Raw genomic sequence first — 24,945 nt, forward strand, 5'->3', positions numbered from 1 at the left:
ATGTGACGCTTTTGTAACTTTTTCTTTAACTTTCTAAAAAAATATCGATAGACATTGAGGTTTGGTCTTAAGTAATGCTTGTTGCTTTTATTTGATTTTCTTGGTTCTCCTGACTCTTACTCACCTTAACGGCAGGAAGCATCGGCCTTCTAATGAGGTATACTTTATTTTTTTTGTAGTAGTTTTAGCTTAAAGGATTGTTCTTTAATTTATTTTTGGAGAAATATATGAGCTTTTGGAACTTTTTTGTCTCCTTCTCATTTGGTAGATAATTAAGTCAAAAATGTGAATGAGAGGGCTCGGAACATCATGCGAGAACGCACTTTACAGAGCCTCCTTTTTTACCCCTAGGGCAGATAACTGAACAAAACGGAAAAGACATTTGAGAAAATTTCGGTATACTTGTATTTGCTTTTAAGTTAGTTTTTGTTATGTTTGCTTTTGGTGTGTTCAGTTTGTAAAAATCGAGGCTTTAATTGTGCGTGATTGAGTAAAACTAGGCGTAACTGTTCAAAATTGTTTTTTTTCCAGGATACCAGAACCCTCATATGTACGTGACAGTCCAGACCGAGAAAAGCACCCCAATCTGGACCATCAGGGCTGCCATTTGTGACGGACATTTGCCCCAGAGGCTGTTCAACAAATACGAGAAGCAGAGTGCCAAACTGGTCAATGCTCTGGCAGACAGAAAACTCACCAACATTGAGGCTCAAAGAGTTGTTAGGATTCTTGAAGTACGTTACTACAACATATGGCCCTGTTTGCTATTCCTTGGTCGAGACCAAATGGTTAACTTATGAGAACTTGCAAGTTTCTTACAAAAGATGGTTAACTTGGAAAGAGACTAAGAGCTAAACCCATACAAGGGACTGGTTCATCTAAAGACAAAACGCAGTTTTTTTACAGGGATACTAGCCAATTTAGTGAAGCTAATCTTAACAAAACAATTGCATCCGCGGATTGGAGTCCCATGTATCAACAAAACAATGCAAACTCAACTTTTGAAAAATTTTCAAATATGTTTGAAAATATTCTGAATAATGTAGCTCCCATTAAAATAGGAGAGCCATCGTCAAAGTCAACAAAAAAGAAATGGTTTTCCAGAGAAATATTGAATCTTATCAACAAAAAGCACAGGCTTTTCAATATTTGGAAGGAAAAAAAGAGACGTTGACACATATAGCTCATACAAAAGAATAAGAAACCATACAAACAGACTACTTAGAAGAGCTAGTCACAATTATTCACAGAAACTGTTCGAAAGTCTTCCCGATTTAAAACAACAGTGGAAATTCATTAAAACAAAGATTAAACACGAGGATAAAAATAGCGAAATTTCTAGAATTCGGTTCAAACAAGATATTTTAAAAGACAAAAAGAAATCGCTAACACAATTAAAATTTGTTTTTCTAAATTAGGTTTATACGAAGGCAAGACAGAAAAAGTTGAGCTACCGGACTATGATTTTGACAAAACTGAGTTTTCCTTACATATAACGAGAAAAGAACTGTTTACTGTAATTGACCAATTATCACAAAACAAAGCAGCGGGTCCTGGATTACTTACTACATGGTCCTTCAAGTGTAGCAAAATGTCTATTGGAACACATCTACAGTTTGCAATAAACGAAAGCATATCAAAAAATGTTTTTCCCGATGTACTTAAAAAATCATATGTAACTCCAATTTTAAAAAAAGGTGATTCACTGGACGCAGAAAACTACCGACCAATTTCAGTTACATCGACTCTTGCAAAAATTTTTGAGAAACTTTTGCTCCAACAAATGCTAGAACATGTTGAAAAGTATGAAATAATCAATAAAAATCAGTTTGGGTTTCTGAAAAGAAAATCTTCGAATGATACAGTAATATCGTTGATAGAATCAGTGAACAGTTTGTTAGAAGAAAACGAAACCGTTGTTAGTATTTTCTTGGATTTGGCCAAAGCTTTTAACTCAACATCTCACAAAATTTTTCTCGAAAAAATTGCAAAATATGGATTTATTACGGAATCAATTGCAATGCTAGAATCGTTTTTATCTAACAGAAAACAATGTGTAAAGAACGGCATTGAATATTCGAACTGGGTGACAATCAATCACGGAGTACCTCAAGGAACAGTTCTCGGACCTTTAATTTTTATACTTTATATCAACGATTTCCCAGAAAAAATGAAAAAGAGAGAGGACGTTTTACAGTTTGCAGATGACACATGCATTAATTGTCATTCCAAATCTGATGCAAATCTTTTATGCGAAATTAACAGTGTATTTGAAAATACTGACAGCTATATGAGGCACAATATGGTAACCTTAAACAGAGATAAAACATAAATTGTGATTTTTCAAAAAATGGTGAATCAAAAATTGAACAATCTCATTATAATGGAATTTTCATAGAGCCAAAAACAAGTTGTCGTTATTTAGGTATAATGATTGATAACAATCTAAATTTTGATATTCAGCTAAACAAAACGTTAACAAAAATGGCAAATGCTATTAGGTCAATTTACTTAGTAAGACATTTTCTACCATTAAAAGCAAGAATCGGGCTGTTTAAATCACTTGTTTTGTCCCTTCTCAATTTCAGTGCCATTTTTTTCAATCGTTGTCGGTTAAAACACTTCAGAGAGTTAATAGACAAATAAATTGGGGAATAAAGGTTTGCCACCTGCGCAAAAAGTTTGACAGCTATTATTGAAAGACAAAATTTTACCAGCAGAGCTTTTCATTAAAAACATTTGTCTTCTCAAATTTTTTGACCTCCTCTTACAATATAAAGAGAGCAGCCGAGAAACCAAAAACTCCTCATTCAAGATTTTTGAAAAGTACGAACTGACCAATAACTCCAGAACTCTCCAGTACTTTCCAAAGAATAGGTGCCAATCCAAATGGAGTGACAGATCACTGATTAGAATTTTTTCCGGGAAGTAGAATAATTTGCCAATTGAAATCCGAAAAGAGAAAACTAAAAACAAATTTAAGGAAAAACTAAGCAGCGAAATGGTCAAACTGCAAGAACGTGTTCCAATAGATAGACAAGTAAGAGGCTTTAGAAATTTGTTCTACTGAAGTATAAAGACCAAACTATTCATATATTTACGAGGCGATTTTGAAAATGTAAATATTTAACCAAACGTTTTTGTTGTGGTTATAACTTTAAAGTTACATTTTTGAAGATTAAAAAAAATATAAACTTTAAACCTCAGTATTTAAACTTTATTTTTCTTCAAACTTTAAAACTTTAACTATCAGTGTCGTCAACTTAATTAAAGAGCTTGTTATTGAATAAGGGAAGGATGGGGTTAATTAGATCTTATGATTTTGGAACGGTTTTGATTGATAATGTAATTCAGTTATGTTTTGTTTCGTTTGATTTTGTTGTTACAGTTTTTGGAAGTCACCTACTTCCGTCCAGTTTGATGATTATGATTGTTGCCATTGCCGGGCTTCTGCTAACGAAAAGTCACAGTGTCCTTGACATCGCCGGCCCCATTTGCATGATTGCAAAGAAAGAATAAAACTGTCGGATTGCGGCGTATTGAATCATCCGTAACGTTGAAACAGGAAGTAAAATAAAAATTGACTATAATGGAAAATAAGGGTACAAATTAAAGCTGGTGGTTCGTTAAAACGAGCCAACCAAATCATTAATCGGAAATACTAACCAAAATACCTCCATTGTCAAAGGAAAGTAAGAGGGGTGGGTCTTAGACCTGCGAGAAAATAAAACCAATAACAAGTTGAAATTGGCTGTTGATAAGGGATGATCAATGGAACATAAAGATGTAATGATTTGATCTGCTGGTTTGTAAATGACAATCCAGAAAGTAAGAGGGTAAAACGTGTTCATCAGAAGCAATGAAAATACGAGCAAGCACTTTTGTTTTAGAAGGGCAAATTGTTATCCCTAAAATGCCTGTCTTTAGAGACACTGATTTGTTTATGTCGAAAATTGGGTTTCATTCTGGGAAAACTTTGCTCAGTTTCACAACGGGTCTAACGCGTTCTCCGATTGACGTCTTCAGTTTAACTGATCGGACAATCCCGTCTGTGTCAGGGAAAACTTGAATGACTCTAGCCAAAGGCCAGAGGCCACGGGGGGTGAAGTCTTCTAGAATCCATAACAAGTCGTCAGCCTGTAAATTTTTCGACGTCTTATGCCATTTACATCGTACTTGTTGAGTTGGTAAATACTCCCGTAGGAAGCGATTCCAAAGTGATTTGCAATTTGTTGTGATGAACGCCAACCTTTTGAAAGATTCTTCTCTTTACCAATGAAGACGCAAGGAGACAAGTTAACGGATGAACGACGTAGGGGAAAATGATTTGGAGTCAGTAGTAAGGGGTCGTTTATGTCACATGGAACATTTGTGAGAGGCCTGGAGTTCATGCTTGCTTCTATTTCACAAAAAACTGTACTCAGAATTTCGTCAGTTAAAGTTCTCGAACCAATGACTTTGTAAAGTGATAATTTGAAAATTTGTACCAATCTTTCCCATATTCCACCAAAATGGGGAGCAGCTGGGGGATTAAATTTCCAATCTATCTCCACATTCATTGAATGTAGCTTAGCTGCCAATAATTTTGATTCCTTCAGTTCTACGATGCTAGATTGCAGAGCGTTGTTTGAACCAACAAATGACTTGCCACAATCTGAGACGAATTTGTTGGGTTTTGCTCTGCGGCTAATAAAACGCCTAATGCAGTTGATTGTAGAATCTGTTGTGAGATCAATTGAAACTTCAAGATGAACTGCTCTAACAACAAGACAGGTGAAGAGAAAAATATATCGGCTAGGTAACCTGCCATTGTTTTTAACAGGAAAAGGTCCTATGAAATCGAGACCAGTTGTTTCAAAGACAAACTGATTTTTCTTGGGTAATCTTTCCTTGGGTAAATCAGCCATCTGGGGGTTGCTGACATCCTGCTGAATTCTACGACATGGCAGACAGTGGCGTATAGTCTGTTTAACAACTGTTCTACAGCGAAGTATCCAATAGTATTCCATAAGAGTGTTTCTAGTCGGCTCGGGACCACAATGACAATTAGTTTCGTGTGTGTATTGCACCACTAGCTTAACTGCAGCATTGTTGCCGTCAAGTATTATGGGATGACGAGCGGTCATCAGAAGACTTGTTTTTGCCAATCGACCACGTGCTCTTAGTTGGTTATTCTCGTCTAGGAAAGGTGATGGTGATTTCAATCGGCTAGTACTAGAGACCTCAATTCCTTTTTTCAACAACATGTATTTTGGATTAAGATCTTGCCTCTGAATATTGTGAAGAACATGCTGATAAGCTCTAGTCAAACGTGCTAACTTCATTTCTGCGTGTCGTTTCCTACACTTGTCCTCAAAAAGGATACAGATCGCTATATCCTCGAGTTCCGTCATCTGCCGGGTTAGCTGTGGATGAAACGTATTTCCAATCGAAAGTGGAGGAGACATCAAGAACTTTGGCTATTCGATTTGCAACAAATATTCTATGGTGTTCTCACCCAGTATAAGACTGTAGTGCTGTCAGACCAAAAGACACAATCTGAAAACTCTATATCTTGTTCTTCTTTTATAAACTGGGCTAATTGAGCTCTATATACAGCGGCTTGCAATTCCAGGTTGGGGATAGTCATCCATTTTATTGGGGTGACACGAGCCTTTCCCATTACATATTTAACGGAGATCGATCGATCCGAGTACTTAATTCGCATGTACGAGACGGCAGATAGAGCGTATTCCGAAGCGTCAGTAAAGGTGTGAAGCTCAATTGAATTTATAGTTTTGTCTAAGAAATAATTCCTAGGAATTTCGACGTCCTTAAATGCCGGATTTTCTTCCCTTAACTTACTGAAATCCTGGATGTTATCGAGTAAAATGGGTTTGTCTCATTTTGGACCATGATTCCAGGTGGCTTGTAAAAGTTTTCGTAGACGAATTGTAAGAGGCGCAATGAACCCAAGGGGATCAAACAAAGAGGCCGCCAACTTGAGTAAAACTCTTCGAGTTACATTGCCTGTAATCTGAATTTTTTTGTAGTAATTTACTTTCAATCACATAGCAATCTAATGCCGCGTTCCATGGTAAACCAAGTACGTTTTGGTTCTGAGGGAGAGCGTTGACTGGATGTAATCTTATTTTAGGTTCAATTGAGTTTAGAAATTCAGGACTGCTTGAGTTTCATTTGGTTAGGTTGAAACCTCCTTTAGAGAGAACATTTCTCATTCCTTGCAGTATTTTTTGAGCACCTTCGAGTGAATTTGTGGAAATATAGAGATCATCGATGTAAATGTTGCGTTCTACATATTTGAGAGCTTTCTTCGTTGTCACGAGCAGTTTTTTGCAAAGCATATGAGGCAATACATGGTGAGTCTGTGGCTCCAAAAATGTGACTGGTGTAATCGTAAGTTTCAATACGACCATCATTTTTCCAAAGGAAGCGTAGGAATTTTCTGTCTTCAGGAGCAACTTTAACTTGTATGAACAATTTTTCGATATCAGCGGAAAGCGCTATTTTGTTCTCCCGGAATCTCAAAATTACACCGGTAAGATTGCTTAGCAAATCTGGACCTTTCAGAAGATTAGAATTTAAGGATTGACCTTGAAACACACTTGATGCATTAGCGACACGGCGTACTTTCCCAGGTTTGTTCGCATTAGTCACGGACGGGATGACGAGGAAGGAACGGAATTTTTTCATCTGGTTGTTCTTTTATTTGATTAATTTTTTTGACAAAGCCGTTCTTCAAGTCTTTTTCTAGCGTTTTCTCGTATTTTTGCTTTAATTCTGGATTGTTTGAAAGTTTTTGTTGAGCTGATAAAGCTGTTCCTCCGCAAGCCACCTGTTATTTGGGAGATCGGCGTTCTCTTTCCAGAGAAAACCAACTTCATAATGACCATTGACGAGTTTAGTGGTACTTTCTAAAATATCAGGGGCTCTTTTGTCATTTTTAGACATTGCTTTCTTAGATGATGCTATGCCTAAGTTTTCAATTTTCATCCAATCGGAGACCAACCTGAACATACTGTTATCCATTTTAGGATGGCTGTTTAGTTGAGTTAACTGAACTGGATTGCAATCATCTGGGAGTAAATTAGTTTTTCCAGCATATGTCCAACCAAGTTGGGTTTCAACTCCCCATGGTGCATTCTTGGGTCCTTTAACTTTTTGTTTGTATTGTATCAGATCTAGATTGTCAATTCCGAGAATGATGGAAACATTATTGTTCCCTATGTCTGGGAAACATATATGGTTGAGGTGTTCAAACGAATCACAGAGATGATTAAGTTTCTTTGTATCTACGGATGACATATTGAGATCTGGAACGGCGACAACTTCTGTTTGTTCGAATGACTGTTCCCCTTGTAAGGGTCTAAATTGAAGTTTTACAGGTGCACAATCAATTTCTTTAGTCAAATGATAGCCACTAATTGGCATTTTGGCAATGGTATTCATGCTTAAGTTCTGATTTGTTGCAGTTGACCTCAGCAACAAGCTTTGGCAACTGCCATTGTCCGAATAAACATAAATATCCAAAACTTTATCACCATTTTTGAGTTGTACAGGAACAAAAGCTACCTGTCCTGTTCCTTGTAAATTTAAAGTTTTCACATTAGATTTTTTTCAACTTGATTTAATAGCAAAACTATCGATCGTGCAATAGAGTGTGGTGTTTCATACCGCAATTGTTGCTACGGCAAACGTTTTTGGAGGTGCTCTTTTCCACGTGATGGTTTCCAAAACAGTTGAAACATAATCTAAGTTTTCCTATGTGCTCTCTGCGAATGCTTGCTGGGAGAGCTTGGAGGTGGGTACAGTTGTATAGGAATTGGCAATTTTCATTGCTTGGGCAAAGTTTCACAGTGCGTTGCCTGCCTTCAACTACCGAGTTCCTGCTAGAGCTGCTAGTTGACTGTTTATATTGATTGTTTTTCCATCCACTTGTAGCTGCTGTGGAGTTTGGTACACTCGGAGAAATTATCCAGGACGATTGTGCGTGGCTTGATTGAAAAGTTTGAGGGCTAGAGTTTACATCTCGACATGCTTTGGAGTAGTGCAGAAGCCAATCAGAGAGTATCTGTAGAGATGGTTGCTGGAAGTCCTTTTCTAGCACAAATTTTTTCCACTCAAGACGTACGGGATTGGTCAATTTCGCTAGCGCCACATTCAGGTTTGTAGTTGAATGAAGGTCGTGAACGAATCCAAGTTGCTGAAAAGAATCCACCATTGTCAAAAGAAAAGAAGAGAAGAGTTTGTAGCTCTCTGGATGAGATAAATTGGGTGATTTGAATCTATTCAATTTCTCAAGGAAAGCGTTTACAATTCGCTTTGGATTCCCAAAGTGTTCTTGAAGGCGATGAATTGAAGAAGCGCATAAATCACCGTTGCAACCATAGCCGTCGACGAGGGCTTTCGCTTCACCTGTCGTCAATGACAAAATGAGTGGGACGTTGTTTTAAATGTGGCAAGGTGTTGTTATGTGTTTCTATGCTCTCAATGGATTTCAAGGATAATCCACCAGATGACGTTTGCTGAAGAGGCGTCTTTTTCTCTTTAACATGTTTTTGGAATAATGTCAGAGTCCGTTTTATGTCTATCGTCAAACGGCTGTGTTCTCTGGACATAATATCTTGTTCATCAGGCTCCAAACCACTGATTAGGTCAATGACAACTGGTTCAAGCTTCTGGTCCATTTCCCTAATTTCATTAATTGTTTCCTCTAAAGTATTGATATCTTCTGAAGACTCTATAGCAGCAATAAGGTAGTCAGTATGTAGTTTTATGTGATTTTCGATCATAAGTTTAGAGGTTTCCAAACGCTTCTGTTCATTTGACTTGGTCGCTGTTGGGGTACCAATGGATTGTTGAGTTAGCATTGCTCAATTTGGAGAATCGGATGTACTAGTACTCATTTTTGGCACTGTGTTGTTTGAGGTTGATCTCGTCTCGACCATTAATGGGAAATCAGATTAGTTCAGACAAACCGAGTAAAATCAGGACTGTTTGGTGGTAACAGTAGTAGTTCTTACCGCCATAAACTACTAATACCTATCGATATCAATGCCTTACGAGTGTTAGAACCAAAAACCAATACCTACCAAATACCAATACCCATTAGATATCGGAACCTACCAATACCTACCGAAAGCTGGAAACTACCAATATCTACCAGAACCAATACCTACCAAATACCGGAACCTAAGAACACCTACCAAAAGCCGGAACCTACCAATACCTAAAAAAAAAACCAATACCTACCAAAAACCGGAACCTAACAATACCTACCAAAACCAATACCTACCAAAAGTTGGAACCTACCAATACCTACCAAAACCAATACCTACCAAAAGCTGGAAACTATCAACACGACCAACCAGAAGATGTCCTTGGGGCGGGCAAAAACCCAGAAGAACTGGAAAGAAGGCGGGGGTTGGGGAAACTACCGACCAGAAGGGTTCCTCGGGGTGGGTAAAACCCCAGAAGAACCAGAAAGAAGGCGGGGGGTTGGGGAAACGACCAACCAGAAGGGGGTCCTTGGGGTGGGTAAAACCCCAGAAGAACCGAAAAGAAGGCGGGCTTGGGGGAAACGACCAACCAGAAGGCGGTCCTCGGGGTGGGTAAAACCCCAGAAGAACCAGAAAGAAGGCGGGTGGTTGGGGTAACGACCAACCAGAAGGGGGTCCTTGGGGTGGGTAAAACCCAGGAAGAACCGGAAAGAAGGCGGGGGGGTTGCGGAAACGGCCAAATAGAAGGTAACCTTGAGGTGGGTAAAACCCCAGAAGAACTGGAAAAAAAGGCGGGGGTTTGGGGAAACGGTCAACCAGAAGGAGGTCCTTGGGTAGGGTAAAACCTCAGAAGAACCAGAAAAAATGTGGGGGGCTGGGGAAACGATCAATCAGATGGGGGTCCTCGGGGTGGGTAAAACCCCAGAAGAACCAGAAAGAAGGCGGGGGGTTGGGGAAACGACCAACCAGAAGGGGGTCCTTGGGTTTGGTAAAACCCCAGAAGAATCAGAAAGAAGGCGGGGGGGGGGTTGGTGAAACGACCAACCAGTAGGGGGTCCTTGGGGTGGGTAAAACCCCAGAAGAACCAGAAAGAAGGCGGGGGGTTGGGGAAACGACCAACCAGAAGGGGGTCCTTGGGGTGGGTAAAACCCCAGAAGAACCAGAAAGAAGGCGGGGGGTTGGTGAAACGACCAACCAGAAGGGGGTACTTGGGGTGGGTAAAACCCCAGAAGAACCGGAAAGAAGTAATAAATTTTATTGAAATCTGTAAAGTTGCAATGTTTATCTTTATCGTTTTGTCTTTGCGTGTTGCGCAATTACCCCACCATAGTCAGAGTGTTTTGATATAGGTGTAATTTCTTGTCTTTAGATATTCTGAAACATTGAAAAAATCATGGTGCACATCGGTCTACCTCATTGGGAAATGTATTTTTTTGAAAACAATACTTAGCTATAGGTGTGGTTTTGAAACTGTTGGGTTGGGTGCCAAAATGTTATTGAATAAGGGAAGGATGGGGTTAATTAGATCTTATGATTTCGGAACGGTTTTGATTAACAACGTAATGCAGTTATGTTTTGTTTTGCTTGATTTTGTTGTTACAGTTTTTGGAAGTCAGCTACTTTGATGATTATGATGATTATGATTGTTGTCATATGCCGGGCTTTTGCTAACGAGAAGTCACAGTGTTCTTGACAGAGCTTGAGCTTTTTTCCAATTTTTATACAAAAAACTCGCAATGTCTTGGTCTCTTGACCTCGATTATCAGAAACCTTTATTTTAATCATAGCTTATAACATTGTGTGTCGTGTCGGAAACCGATCACTCAAGGTCATGCTTATTACATTGGGAAAACTACATTCTAGAGTTCAATCCACCATCTTGTTTTTTACTCAAATCAAATAATAACTAAATAAACGATTATTTTCTGTCGTACACGGCGGTTAATCAAATTTAAAATTTCGAGGACAGCCGATTCAAAGATCTTTAGATCACACAATGAAAAAAAAACGTGGGGAATTGTGTGTGGGGTACAAAATGAATGCTTGACTTGCTTGGAAAAATTATGGATATTTTTTTTTTAAAAAAAAGAGCAATACCTTTATGTCGCTGCTCTGCGCAATCACAATTCCTGTAGAACTGATGTAGTCATAACATAATTTTAATAACTTCATTCCAGATCTGTTGATCGAGATATCACAGACATGCAATCTTCACATTTTTGCTGTAAATTTTTCCATTCATTCTTTTTATATGTTTAAAATTAGGTTTTGCGTCGTCGTGTGCTGCTGATGGGACTGTTGGATGACATGTTGACAAACACTGATGACTACGAGCAGATCCTCACTCACTCTGCCCTCAATATTCTAGAAGAAATAAGAATGTTAGAATCAATACCCATAAAACGTTGGGCCTTTCCCATTATAGTCACCGAATTGGTTTCATAAACGTAGTCCCTCCTTATCTTAAATACACCATAAAGGAGGTTATGAGTTCGTGGGAGCTAAAACCGGAAAGCCCCAGTTTTATTCAAGTGTTTGTAATTTAGGTTCTTGTTTTTACCAAAGGTTTTTGTCAAAGATTTAACGTGAAAAAATAAAACAGATTAATCAAAGTATATCGAATATATATATATATATATATATATATATATATATATATATATATATATACATATATACATATATATATATATATATATATATATATATATATATATAAAACTTAAATGAAAGGACAGGACGCGGAGCGTTTGCCAACAACTGAATGTATTTCGATTTTATATGATACCAATACGCTGTGACTTATTTCGTCGCTATATGAGTATTTGAAGAAACAATTTTTGTGCACAAAAAAATAATTTTCTAATGTTAAAATGGGGAAAAAAATTGCGAAATCATTTCTCGAATAAGCATTGTTTGCTCCACTTCGCTACAATGCTCTTAAAGAAGCTCAAACCTTTGAAATCGCAAAATTTTTATATCGTCATTAACAGCCCCCTCATATTATGAGCCGGCTATCATTGTTCTCCTACGTTTACTACGCCAGACAAAAAACTGTTTTATTTTACCTGTCTCCACAGCTTTTTCGAGATTTTAAACAAATTCTTCTTCACCAATTCTGTTTATATTGTTTTTAAACAAGAGTAACTCGGCAAACCAATATAAAACAAGGCGTCTCGTTAATGTGCGTTTGCACGTGATGTTCCGACCCGAGCTCATCTACATTTTTGACTAAATTGTCAACCAAATGAAGAGATAACAAAAATAGATTTTTGAGTTTAAAGCAATCGTTACACAACTTATCTACTAATTGAATTACATAATGCCATGCTTCATTACATCGCAAACGTGATCTGACATTAAAGAGACTAGTAGACAAAAAAAACAAAAAAAAACAAATTTAGCACAAACAAAAATTTCACGGCAAAAACTGAATATCTAAATTTAAAAGCACCTAGTAACAACGTCAAAGTGCAGTCAGGTAATACCTTAACTACACAAGTTTACTTTTTTCTAACAATACAGCAGATGAAAAGTTTTCTTAATGAGACTGGGTAACAAGTCGACAAAAAGAACGAATAGTGAGGCGAAATTTAAAAATAAATCAACGTTTTTCATACCAAGAAATTTCAAAAGTCTTAAAAATCATTAGCTTTTAACAAAATAATCCTTAAGAAATTACTGAAAACTCATTAAAAAACCTGTCATTACAATACTAGTCTTCGGTTAGACTAAGCCATAGAAGCGAACTAAAGAAAAACTCTAAAAATTTCAAACGATTTGCGAAAACACAAAATTGCTACCTTTAAAGTCATTAGCTATCATCTGGAGGTTATGTATTTTAAATTCAATTGTTCGATTCTACTGATTCAACCAAAATATTCAAACTGAGAGCTTGAATAAGTTTATTTGCACAAATTTGAAAACCATTGGGATCTGTTATTACGCGATTGTTCTGAAAGAAGAAAAAAAGAAACACAAAAATTGGCCACTCCATAAACGTTCAGACAAACGCATATTGTCCGAGAAACAAAACCTCAAGTACAAATAATATCAATAGATATGTTATCTATTGAATTACAGGATATTTGATGGGATCTCTCATTGATGAAAATAAGTTACAATTCGACGAAAAGAACAACAAAAACTGAAAAGTTTGAAAAAAAACTTCAATATGTTTATTATAAACTTTCAGACCATTCGCTATAAACTGACTGATTCAGGTAACATCATTCATTCAATGCTCAATTAGAAGCCTATGGGAACTGTCAGCAATTTACGGCTACCTGAAAACGAGAAAAGTGTCAAAAATGTCGAAAAGTGTCGAAATATATATAAAACTTAAATGAAAGGACAGGACGCGGAGCGTTTGCCAACCACTCAACATATTTCAATTTTGTATGATACCAATACGCTGTGAACTATTTCGTCGCTATATGAGTAATTGAAGAAACAACTTTTGTGCACAAGAAAAAAATAATTTTCTAATGTTAAAATGGGGAAAAAAACCCCAATTCATTTCTCGAATAAGCATTGTTTGCTCCACTTCGCTACAATGCTCTCAATAAAGCTCAAACCATTGAAATCGCAATATTTTTTATCGTCATTAACAACCCCCTCATATTATGAGCCGGCTATCATTGTGCTCCTACGTTTACTACGTCAGACAAAAAACTGTTTTATTTTACCTGTCTCCACAGCTTTTTCGAGATTTTAAACAAATTCTTCTTCACCAATTCTGTTTATATTGTTTTTAAGCAAGAGATACTCAAGAAACCAATATAAAACAAGGCGTCTTGTCAATGTGCGTTCGCACATGGTGTTCCGACCCGAGTTCATCTACATTTTGACTAAATTGTCAACCAAATGAAGAGATAACAAAAATAGATGTTTGACTTTAAAGCAATCGTTACACAACCTATCTACTAATTGAATTACATATTGCCATGTCTCATTATATGGCAAACGTGATCTGACATTCAAAAGACTAAGAGACACAAAAAAAACAATAAAACAAAATTAGCACAAACAAAAATTTCACGTCAAAAACTGAATATCTAAATTTAAAAGCACCTAGTAACAACATGAAAGTGCAGTCAGATAATACCTTAACTACACAAATTTTATTTTTTCTAACAATACAGCAGATGAAAAGTTTTCTTAATGAGACTGCGTAACAAGTCGACAAAAAGAACGAATAGTGAGGCGAAACTTAAGAATTAATCAACCTTTTTTACACCAAGAAATTTCAAAATTCCTAAAAATCATTAGCTTTTAGCAAAAGAATCCTAAATAAATTACTGAAAACCCATTACAAAACCTGTCATTACAGGACCTGTCTTCGGCTAGACTAAGCCATAGAAGCGAACTATAGAGAAACTCTAAAAATTTCAAACGATTTGCGAAAACACAAAGTTCCTACCATTAAAGTCATTAGCTATCATCTGAATGTTATGTATTTTTAATTCAATTTTTCGATTCTACTGATTCAACAAACTGATAGATTTAAACTGAGAGCTTGAATAATTTATTTGCGCAACATTTGAAAACCATTGGGATCTTTTATTACGCCATTGTTCTGAAAGAAGAGAAAAAGAAACACAAAAATTGGCCACTCCATAAACGTTCAGAAAAACGCATATTGTCCGAGAAACAAAACCTCAAGGACAAAAAATATCAATAGATATGTTATCTCTTGAATTACAGGAAATTGGATGGGATCTCTCATTGATGAAAATAAGTTACAATTCGACAAAAAGAACAACAAAAACTGAAAAGTTTGAAAAAAACTTCAATATGTTTGTCATAAACTTTCAGACTATTCGCTATAAACTGACTGATTCCGGTAACATCATTCATTCAATGCTCAATTAGAAGCCTATGGGAACTGTCAGCAGTTTACGGCTACCTGAAAACGAGAAAAGTGTCGAAAAGTGTCGAAATATATATAAAACTCAAATGAAAGGACAGGACGCGGAGCGTTTGCCAACCACTCAACATATTTCAATTTTATATGATACCAATAAGCTGTGAACTATTTCGTCGGTATATGAGTAATTGAAGAAACAACTTTTGTGCACAAGAAAAAAATAATTTTCTAATGTTAAAATGGGGAAAAAAACCCCAATTCATTTCTCGAATAAGCATTGTTTGCTCCACTTCGCTACAATGCTCTTAAAAAACTCAAACCAATGAAATCGCAAAATTTTTTATCGTCATTAACAGCCCCCTCATATTATGAGCCGGCCATCATTGTGCTCCCACGTTTACTACGTCAGACAAAAAACTGTTTTATTTTACCTGTCTCCAGAGCTTTTTCGAGATTTTAAACAAATTCTTCTTCACCAATTCTGTTTATATTGTTTTTAAACAAGAGATACTCAGGAAACCAATATAAAACAAGGCGTCTCGTTAATGTGCGTTCGCACATGATGTTCCGACCCGAGTTCATCTACATTTTGACTAAATTGTCAACCAAATGAAGAGATAACAAAAATAGATGTTTGACTTTATAGCAATCGTTACACAACCTATCTACTAATTGAATTACATATTGCCATGTCTCATTATATGGCAAACGTGATCTGACATTCAAAAGACTAAGAGACACAAAAAAAACAATAAAACAAAATTAGCACAAACAAAAATTTCATGGCAAAAACTGAATATCTAAATTTAAAAGCACCTAGTAGGAACATCAAAGTGCAGTCAGGTAAAACCTTAATCACACAAGTTTACTTTTTTCTAACAATACAGCAGATGAAACAGTTTTCTTAATGAGACTGCGTAACAAGTCGACAAAAGGAACGAATAGTGAGGCGAAACTTAAAAATTAATCAACCTTTTTTACACCAAGAAATTTCAAAAATCTTAAAAATCATTAGCTTTTAGCAAACTAATCCTAAATAAATTACTGAAAACCCATTACAAAACCTGTCATTACAGGACCTGTCTTCGGCTAGACTAAGCCGTAGAAGCGAACTATAGAGAAACACAAAAATGCTACCATTAAAGTCATTAGCTATCATCTGAATGTTATGTATTTTTAATTCAATTGTTCGATTCTACTGATTCAAGCAACTGATAGATTTAAACTGAGAGCTTGAATAATTTATTTGCGCCACATTTGAAAACCATTGGGATCTTTTATTACGCCATTGTTCTGAAAGAAGAGAAAAAGAAACACAAAAATTGGCCACTCCATAAACGTTCAGAAAAACGCATATTGTCCGAGAAACAAAACCTCAAGGACAAATATTATCAATAGATATGTTATCTCTTGAATTACAGGAAATGGGATGGGACCTCTCATTGATGAAAGTAAGTTACAATTCGACGAAAAGAACAACAAAAACCGAAAAGTTTGAAAAAAACTTCAATATGTTTATCATAAACTTTCAGACTATTCGCTATAAACTGACTGATTCGGGTAACATCATTCATTCAATGCGCAATTAGAAGCCTATGAAAACTGTCAGCAATTTAAGGCTACCTAAAGAACAAAAACAGCAAATTAAAGAAAAAATTGAACGAGAAAAGTGTCGAAAGCACTAAAAAAATGAATTTTTCGCTAGAAACTCTTCTATTTTCAATTAGTTTTCAAGAGCAATGTGATATCTTTTATTTATCAATATAATTTCAAAAAATCAACAAACATAAACAAATACATTAGAACCACGATATTTTTGAGAAAACACGTATTATCAACGCAATCAATCTCATTAGCTTTCAACGCAAGCCAGTAAATACGCCAAAATATGCCTCGATGGGACAATAAGTTTGTTTGCCAATCATATTTCATCATTAAGAACTTACAACAAGTTATTGACTATGAAAACGACAACAGATACTGGCAAAAACCAAAAATTCAGATAAAAAATGCCAGAAGCATATGTCGAAGCAGTTCAAATCCTAAGCTCTTCTCTAAAAATTTTCTCTATGATCCGTTGAACTTTACCCCTAAAACTACGGGGACCATCAGACGTAGGATGATGTGATAAGATTTCAAAAGGGTCCAAAATAAAAATAAAGTAACCAAAAATTAAAAAAAAAATATGAAATCTCGTGGCATTGAAGTTTTAAAACTAATACGTAGAAGATGAAACCGCTAACCAGATTAGTTTTGGCTGCAGTAGAACGGAAAAGAATTCTACTAGTACTGACAATTACCAACAGTTCACGAAACAAAGTTTAGGATTGGTTAATATTCAAAAAAAATCGAAAATTATTTTTAACTCTTAAAAGCCATTAAACTCAAAATCTTTCAACGGAGCACAATATCTACGCTCAGATATAACCCAATGGGCAAAAAAGGATGTTTGTGATGCATAGATAATTAACATGACATCACAATAAGTCTAATGACTGTAAAAAACAACAACAAAATCTGACAAAAACCAAAATTCGGTAAAAAAAAAAGTGCGAGAAGAAAGTATCGAAGCCAATTAAACCATTAGTTTTTCTCTCAAAACTTTATCTGTGATCCACTGAACGTCCCCTCGAAGCCAATGGGATTTAAATAGTATTTGGATAATGTGTATAATGTTTGGATAATAGGGCTCAAAGGTAACCAATAATACAAAAATATCCAAAAAAACTTTTAAAAAAATTGAAATCTTGTGTCATTGAAGTCATATAACCAATAGTTAGATAATAAAACCTTCAACCAGAAAAGTTTTACTTGCATTACATAGCAAGGGGGTACTGTCAATACTGACTTTGACTAAAAGTTCAAGAAAAAAGTTTAACATTTGTTGGTGTTCAAAAAAAAGTTCTCGAAAAATTATTTTTAAATTCTTAGCAGCCATTAAATTCAATAGTTTTCAACGACAGTCAAAAAATACAATCGAAGATGCCTCATTGGGATTATAATTATATTTGCCATGCATAGGTAATCAACAAGACATCACAATAAGTCTTATGACTAATAAAATAACAACAAAAACAGGCAAAAACCAAAAATTCAGTAGAAAAGCGCGGGAAGAACGTGTCAAAGCCATTTAAACGATAAATTTATCATTGAATTTTTATGGATAATGTGATAAGATTTCAAAAGTAACCAATAACACGAACATACCCCTTTTTTTAAATTTTTTGAAATCTTGTGTCATTGAAGTCATATAATCATTAGTTAGACGATAAAACCGCTAACGAGATTACATTTGGTTGCAGTAGGAAGGAAGAAGGTGCTGTCTCTCCTGGACTGACTTACAGTTTACGATAATAAGTTTGATTCTTTAATGCTAAAAAAATCGAAAAACTGTTTTTTAAGTCTTAACAGCCATTAGCTGTCCCCTCAAAGCGATAGATATGTTCACTTAATGCTCATTATGGAACATTTTGCACTGTTAGTAAATGAATCTATGCCATAGGACTCCAAAAAATTTGTATAACCTCAAAAAGAAGTTCAAAATCTCATTTAAAATTACGAAAACTCATAGTCGAAGCCAAAAAAAACATGAGCAATTCCTTGAAAGCGATGTTTTTGTTCATTGAGCTTAATTTGACTGTAAAAGAGGTTTGACATTAAAAGAACCTTGATATAAAAAGTGACTTGTCTCTAGGTGACTTAAAAAAAGCAAAAAAAAAACTAGATATGTTTTATATAAAAAAAGAACTCTCAAAAAGAATTCGAATTTTTTTTTATAGTGAACTTCCCAATGAGATCAAAACTAGTTTTTTTTATCACCTTTAGTCTATTAGGAACAAAAAATTGATGCATTTTGTCGTGAACTTTAATTTTGAAATACTATTTATATAAAAAATATTTTAAATTGGAGAAAAATTACACTAAAAGTGAACAAATATCACGTGTTCACACAAAACTTCAATCCTCGATAAAAACGAAAATTAAAAAAATATTTTTAATTTTGAATTCTACGCTGGACCAGCTTTTTAATGATACCACTCACATTTCTCTACGACAAATATATCAATCGGCCAAAATTGACTGAACAAAAAAAAACAAAACAAGTGGGGTCGGAACAATTAAGAAAGTAATTATCGACAAATTAAATCAAAATTAGAACCGAGATAAACTAATTAGGATCCAGTTTTAAATTCATTTGGCTGATTTTCATACTATTTAGTTCTTAGTTACCCAGTGTAATGATCGTTGCTTTTGATCCAGCAGTGTGCCCCAATACAATTTTGAAAAGGTAAAAGAAATCAATTTTTTTTTGTTTTCGACCACTGTCGTGATCATGGGAATCAATGCCGTCTATTTTTCGGCAATTGATCAGTATGCCATCAATCCCATTTGAAATCAGGAAATCAACAGTGTTTGTTTTCTGGCGATCGGCATGATCTGTTAAAATGTTAATTCAACCAACTCTTAGTGACTGAATTGAAACGAGTTCGGTAGAGCGCGTGCCCATAATTATTGTTCATATGATAATTTACAAGTCAGCTTATTCTTTGCATGTGCTATGATAACTGTTCTACTCACAAAAGTGAATGTTATCATTGAAAGCTACATCGAAACCCAAACTGTTCTAAGTCATGGGATGAGCATCCATATTTTTTTGATGGAATTCTGCACACTTCATAAACCCATCGATTAAAATTGTAATATTGAAAAAAAGCAGATCAATCTATGAAATCTGTTTCATGAAAGTATACCTATTCTCTTCACATAAAAACTTACATACATTGATCCACAGCTCATATCATAGTTTGTTCTTGATGGGTTTCTCACGATCAGACGACCATACAAAAAGTAGTTATTTACCATCCCGTACCTAGGTCGCAGTGAGTTTCAGCGCTGTACCATTGATTTCAATTGTAACCAGTACTGTACCAGACAAATAGCAGTGTAAATAAATTTGCCAGTCTGCCCAGAGTCGATTAAGAAAAATCCCAGTCTGTTTTTTTTCTTCGCAGCATCATTTACATTATTGGTTAACACTGCACAGAATGTCTCAGTTCAGACTGTACAGACGAAGAACTAACAGACTGTACATAGCAAATTTTGAAAATTTCGAATGACTGATATCATGCATGAAATTTTCAACGTGGCGATACCCGGAGCTGCATTCTAGCCTAACTTGTACTTACTACACCACAATTAACTGACACATCGACTTCCACCGACTTCCGCCGACCTCCGCCGACTTCCGACATCCGCCGACTTCCACCGACCTCCGCCGACTTCCACCGACTTCCGACCTCCGCCGACTTCCACCGACCTCCGCCGACTTCCACCGACTTCCGACCTCCGCCGACTTCCACCGACCTCCGCCAACTTCCACCGACCTCCGCCGACTTCCACCGACCTCCGCCGACTCCCGACCTCCGCCGACTTCCACCGACCTCCGCCGACTTCCGACCTCCGCCGACTTCCACCGACCTCCGCCGACTTCCACCGACCTCCGCCGACTTCCACCGACCTCCGCCGACCTCCACCGACCTCCGCCTTTTCTACCTGATTGATGTGAATGCACCAGTGTATTTATGTTAACCTTTTTCCAGTGTTTGAATAGTAGACTCAATGGTCTTCATATGTTGTGTATTTCAGATTTGATTGAGACTTGTATTTGAACTTTGTGTTTGTTGAACTGACTTTGATTTGATTGCATTGTTTGGATTGTATCAAGATGGAACAGGTTGTTATTACGGTGGAGTTACACGAGTCGATTATGAAAAGCAGGCGGGAAATAATGTTTGTTGTTGCGGATCCTGAAGAGAAGACGTGCCATGGAATTCTAACAGTGAGGAAGGTGTTCGACATCGATAACGAACGAATGGATCGAGTACGGAGTTTGCGAAAAAGACAGGCACCTGATGCGAGTGTGAGTACTGTAGTGAATGGACGGAAGGGGAGGCGATTTGAATGCGGGTGCTGTGAGTATGAATCACGTGCGCAGTATATCACTGCAAGGCACTTTGCCCGCGTTCATCTGAAAAACATCCGGCCTACAAAATGTGATCTATGCCCATTCAAGACTATCTATTCTGCGAATTTGAAGAGACATAGTCAAAGGGTCCATAATTCTGTTAATTTGAGATTGAGGTGTGAGTCAAAGTCGTCGGGGTCGGGGTCAAAGTTGTCGGGATCAAAGTCGGGATCAAAGTCGGGGTCAACAAGCGTAAAGTCATGTGCAAAATCATCATCATCATCAGTTGTTCCTTTGAATTAATTATTGCATTGACTGATACTTGTTTTTTACTTCTTTGTTTTACTTTAGTTTGTTTACTGGATTACCTGTTACTTTCGTAATACCAAATTGCAGTCAATTATTGATCGTAGTTCACCAATTTGCAGTCAATTATTGATCGTAGTTCAGACTTAACTTCAACACCTGAGAATTACCTAACTCGAACTGTAACATCTGTGTCTTCAAAGCTATCTGAAATGAAGCAGTCAAAGGTTGTTAAGCGGGTTATTTTGGTCGCTTTTGGTTTGGGCTCTTTGGTTGTTCAGTGGTAGCCGCAAAAGCATTTGAAAAAGTGTCCGCCTGCGTATGCATTGGAATTCCGCTGAGATTGATAAATGGTTATTTTAGTTACAAACAATTGACCAATCAGCAAAGCTTAAAGACCAGCAACAAATCTTTCCGGTTCTTATCTTACGCAAAAGAGCACACAAAAACTAACTTCAAATCGGAGTGCAAACTTAAGTTTAACTGTGTTTTAATGGTTGTGGTTTACGCATTGTTGGTTCATGGTGTTTATGGTTTACGCAGTCAATTTGGATCGACCAGATTTAACAGGAAGGAACTGTTCCATTTAATCATTTTATGCACGTGATCAAAATTTAGTGCTCATAACCTACCCCCCTCACTTGTTTCAATTATATCATAGGGGGGATGGAGGGGTAGTTTCGTGGGGAAAGGTAGTAGGGGGTTATAATGGGAAACATACCTTAAGCTAACAAAAACGAAGATAATATAATTTGAATGATAGAATTGGATATTAAAGGTTAAGTAAAAATGAAACAGTTCCAACAGGGATCCAAAGCATGAATTTAAATTGAACAGCACGAATTTAGACAATTTAAACGATTCTTACAAGGGCGTTATTGATTGTGTAAATAAAACTTACGCATCAGAAGGAGTAATTCCATTTTGGAGAGGAAATCTGGCAAATTGTATTAGATACTTCCCAACGCAAGCTCTTAATTTTGCGTTTAAAGATCAAATTAAGGCTCTCTTCAAATCCAACAAAAAATATCAACTTCAGTAAGAACAACGTAGTCAACGTTCAACTTAGTCAACGTAGTCAACTTCAGTAAGAACATTGCTGTGCCGGGTCACTGTCTCTCTGCTTTGTCTACTCTCTGGATTATTGCCGAAACAGATTGGCAAATGATGCTAAAGTTGCTGGAAAGAGCTGAGAGCGACAGTTCAACGGAATGGTAGACGCCTACAGAAAGACATTTGCATCTGACGGCATTGGAGGATTGTACAGAGGATTCGTGATCTCTTGCGTGGGTATCTTTGTGTATCGAGGCTTCTACTTCGGCATGTACGATCGAAGCCCATATTCCTGGTAGAGAACTCCAACTTATTGCTTACCTTCTGCTTGGGATACGGTGTGACCGTAACTGCAGGACTTTTCTCATACCCCATAGATACAATTAGACGACGAATGATGACGACATCTGGACAAGCTGTCAAATATAAGGGATCAATTGACTGTGCGATGCAGATTATGAAGAATGAAGGAGCCGGAGCTAACATTTTGAGCGAAAGGAATGGAAACGTCTCGAAGAATCGTCTATGAATGTGCAATGTGCAATGATCAGTATCGATGATTTATCTTGATAATAATGCTTCTATTCTAGTTAACAATCCCTGTAAATGTGTGCAAGTGTGTTTAGTATGTATTATTTCACTGTAATGGAAGCGGACGTACTAGCTAAGCAATACTTGCTTTCCACCGCAAAATAGAGAGATTTGTGCGACAGTAATCTTAAAATATTGAATCGTGAAATTGGTTTAATTGCTTTGTGGAGACCAGTTTGACAAAGTTTGAAAAAACCCTCGATTCTGCTCATTAACGTACTCTTCAGTGACTCTATGTAGATGAAAATAAAGCGCACAAGGCTCCTTGAAGAAAATATTTGCCTTCTGAGGAGTTTAAATAACAAAATTCGGCTCTTTTTTGATGACTTTGTAATGGAGAACGAACGAGTCATTTTGTTGAGCGAAATAACATCTGAAAATATGCAAACTAGAGAATGAAATGTTGGTTCAAATCTCACTGAGCGCGAATCTGAATGTAAATCAAAAATTACTTATTTTCAAATTTTCATTGATAGTAGCATATCGAAATTGTGTCAAGACAAATAGTTTTTACCGAAAAAAAAACAATTGTTTTTAGTAGTTCATTCTCAAAAAATTATTGATGAAAAAGGTTGTCTTGAATATTTGTGAAGGAAAAGTCGCTCACCAAAAACGTCAAGGATTAAAAGGTGGAGGATGGAAATTTGTTTCGCCACAGTTTCACTGTACGAAACTTTTTTGATACAGAAGAATTTCAGCGAACAAAATTTGTGAAGTTTAAAAGACCCAAAAGGTGACAATGATATAACCTAATTTAGGTGCCAAAAAATTATATATGACAAAACTGGGGTCTTGAAATAAATAGAAAAAATTTTAGCGCACAGTTGAGGACTTTTTCATATTAGCGGCTGTTACTAATAAGATATTGCTTACAAAACATGATAGGTATATCATTTCCTTCTTTTATTTTTTCAAGGAAAGTTTTGTTGGTGGCATTAGTCAGCCCTTTAATTCAGTTCTGTGCGTGTTGACTTCGTAAAAGCATTCGCAAAGGCTCGACAACGATTCCTTTTTATCGGCACATTCCTCGTTTTGGGCACGTCCAACGTGATCTCATTAGCACATTCATCCTTTTTATGAGAACTGCAGTTCATCGTCTCACCCAGGACCTGTTTTCTCATCTTCTTTGAACTGTTGTATCTCTCCCTCCCTTCTTTTTCTTTCTCTATCTTTCTTATTTCTGTTGTGCGATCTTCTATTTCTGCACTTCAATTGTTTATCGAACTGTATTTTTTATTTTGCATTCAAATTTTTGCCTTTGTTTTGCGCTTGGTCACTATCTCGCTGTTTTCGTACTTTCTCTCTCATGATTTGGGTTTCTTTATTTTTGCTGTTCCATTTTCTTTCATTCTATCGCTTTTGTTTTTTTTCTGTTTTTCTTCTTTTTTCTCATGCTCATTTTCCTTTTTCCTCCTTTCTCTCACTCTTTATTTTTCTTTTCTTGGTTGTTTTTTTTATTTTGTTTTTTTTTCATTTTTTCTTTTGTCTGTTTTTGATTCATTTTTTTTGTTTCCAATTGTTTTTCTTACTGTTGGTTCATGTTGTTCTTGTGGTTTCTGTTGTATTGTATTCTTTCTGTTTTTACCTCTCTCATCATTTTCGAGTTTTCCTTCTCTTTTTGTCTTTAACTCCACTTTTTTTCGCTTTTTGTTCGCGTCGGTTTTCTCCCCGACTCGTTTTTTCTGTTTCCTTCTCTGCGTTCAACCTTCTTTTTTCTCTGTCTTCTGGGTTTTTTCGTTTTTTAAATCTATTTGCTCTCCGACTCATTGTATATTGCTGCTGCAATCGATTTCTCTCTTTCTCACCCTCTTTATACCTCATCCTATCGGTTTTGAATTTTTAATGCTCTGTGAGAACGTTTTTTACTCCTAATTCGCTCAAAACTTGTCTTTCACATATTTGGCGCTCCATTTTTTGATGTCCAAAGTAGTTTGCATAAAAATTCATTGAATTCACAAAAGAATGCATGTACACCAGTTATCACGAAGAGGTTTTCAATGAGACTATCGATTGTTAAAGTTTCAAGTTAAGATGCCTTCCGATAGCCTTTACTGACCTGCTAGTAATCATTTATATCTACATATGAAGCAATTGAGGCATCTCATGTCATTATCCAATGTTCGATTGCGCAACATTTCAAAACCAATGGGATCAACGATTAT

General features: G+C 36.3%; 1 protein-coding gene and 1 pseudogene across 1 annotated transcript; both read left to right on the plus strand.

Annotated features, from left to right (window-relative positions):
* Positions 1-531: 531 nt before the first annotated feature.
* LOC142355012 (uncharacterized) lies at positions 532-20,524 on the plus strand (the record flags this gene model as incomplete). Its single annotated transcript, XM_075407319.1, has 3 exons — positions 532-734; positions 11,265-11,380; positions 20,515-20,524. Coding segments are annotated over 3 exons (329 nt in total), but the record flags the coding sequence as incomplete, so codon positions are not given.
* Positions 20,525-22,350: 1,826 nt separating this feature from the next.
* On the plus strand, positions 22,351-22,721 carry LOC142355013 (uncharacterized; annotated as a pseudogene).
* The last annotated feature ends 2,224 nt before the right edge of the window (positions 22,722-24,945 follow it).

The sequence above is a fragment of the Convolutriloba macropyga genome, unplaced genomic scaffold (assembly GCF_964194025.1).
Source record: "Convolutriloba macropyga unplaced genomic scaffold, txConMacr16.3 SCAFFOLD_1262, whole genome shotgun sequence".
Classification (NCBI taxonomy): domain Eukaryota; kingdom Metazoa; phylum Xenacoelomorpha; order Acoela; family Convolutidae; genus Convolutriloba; species Convolutriloba macropyga.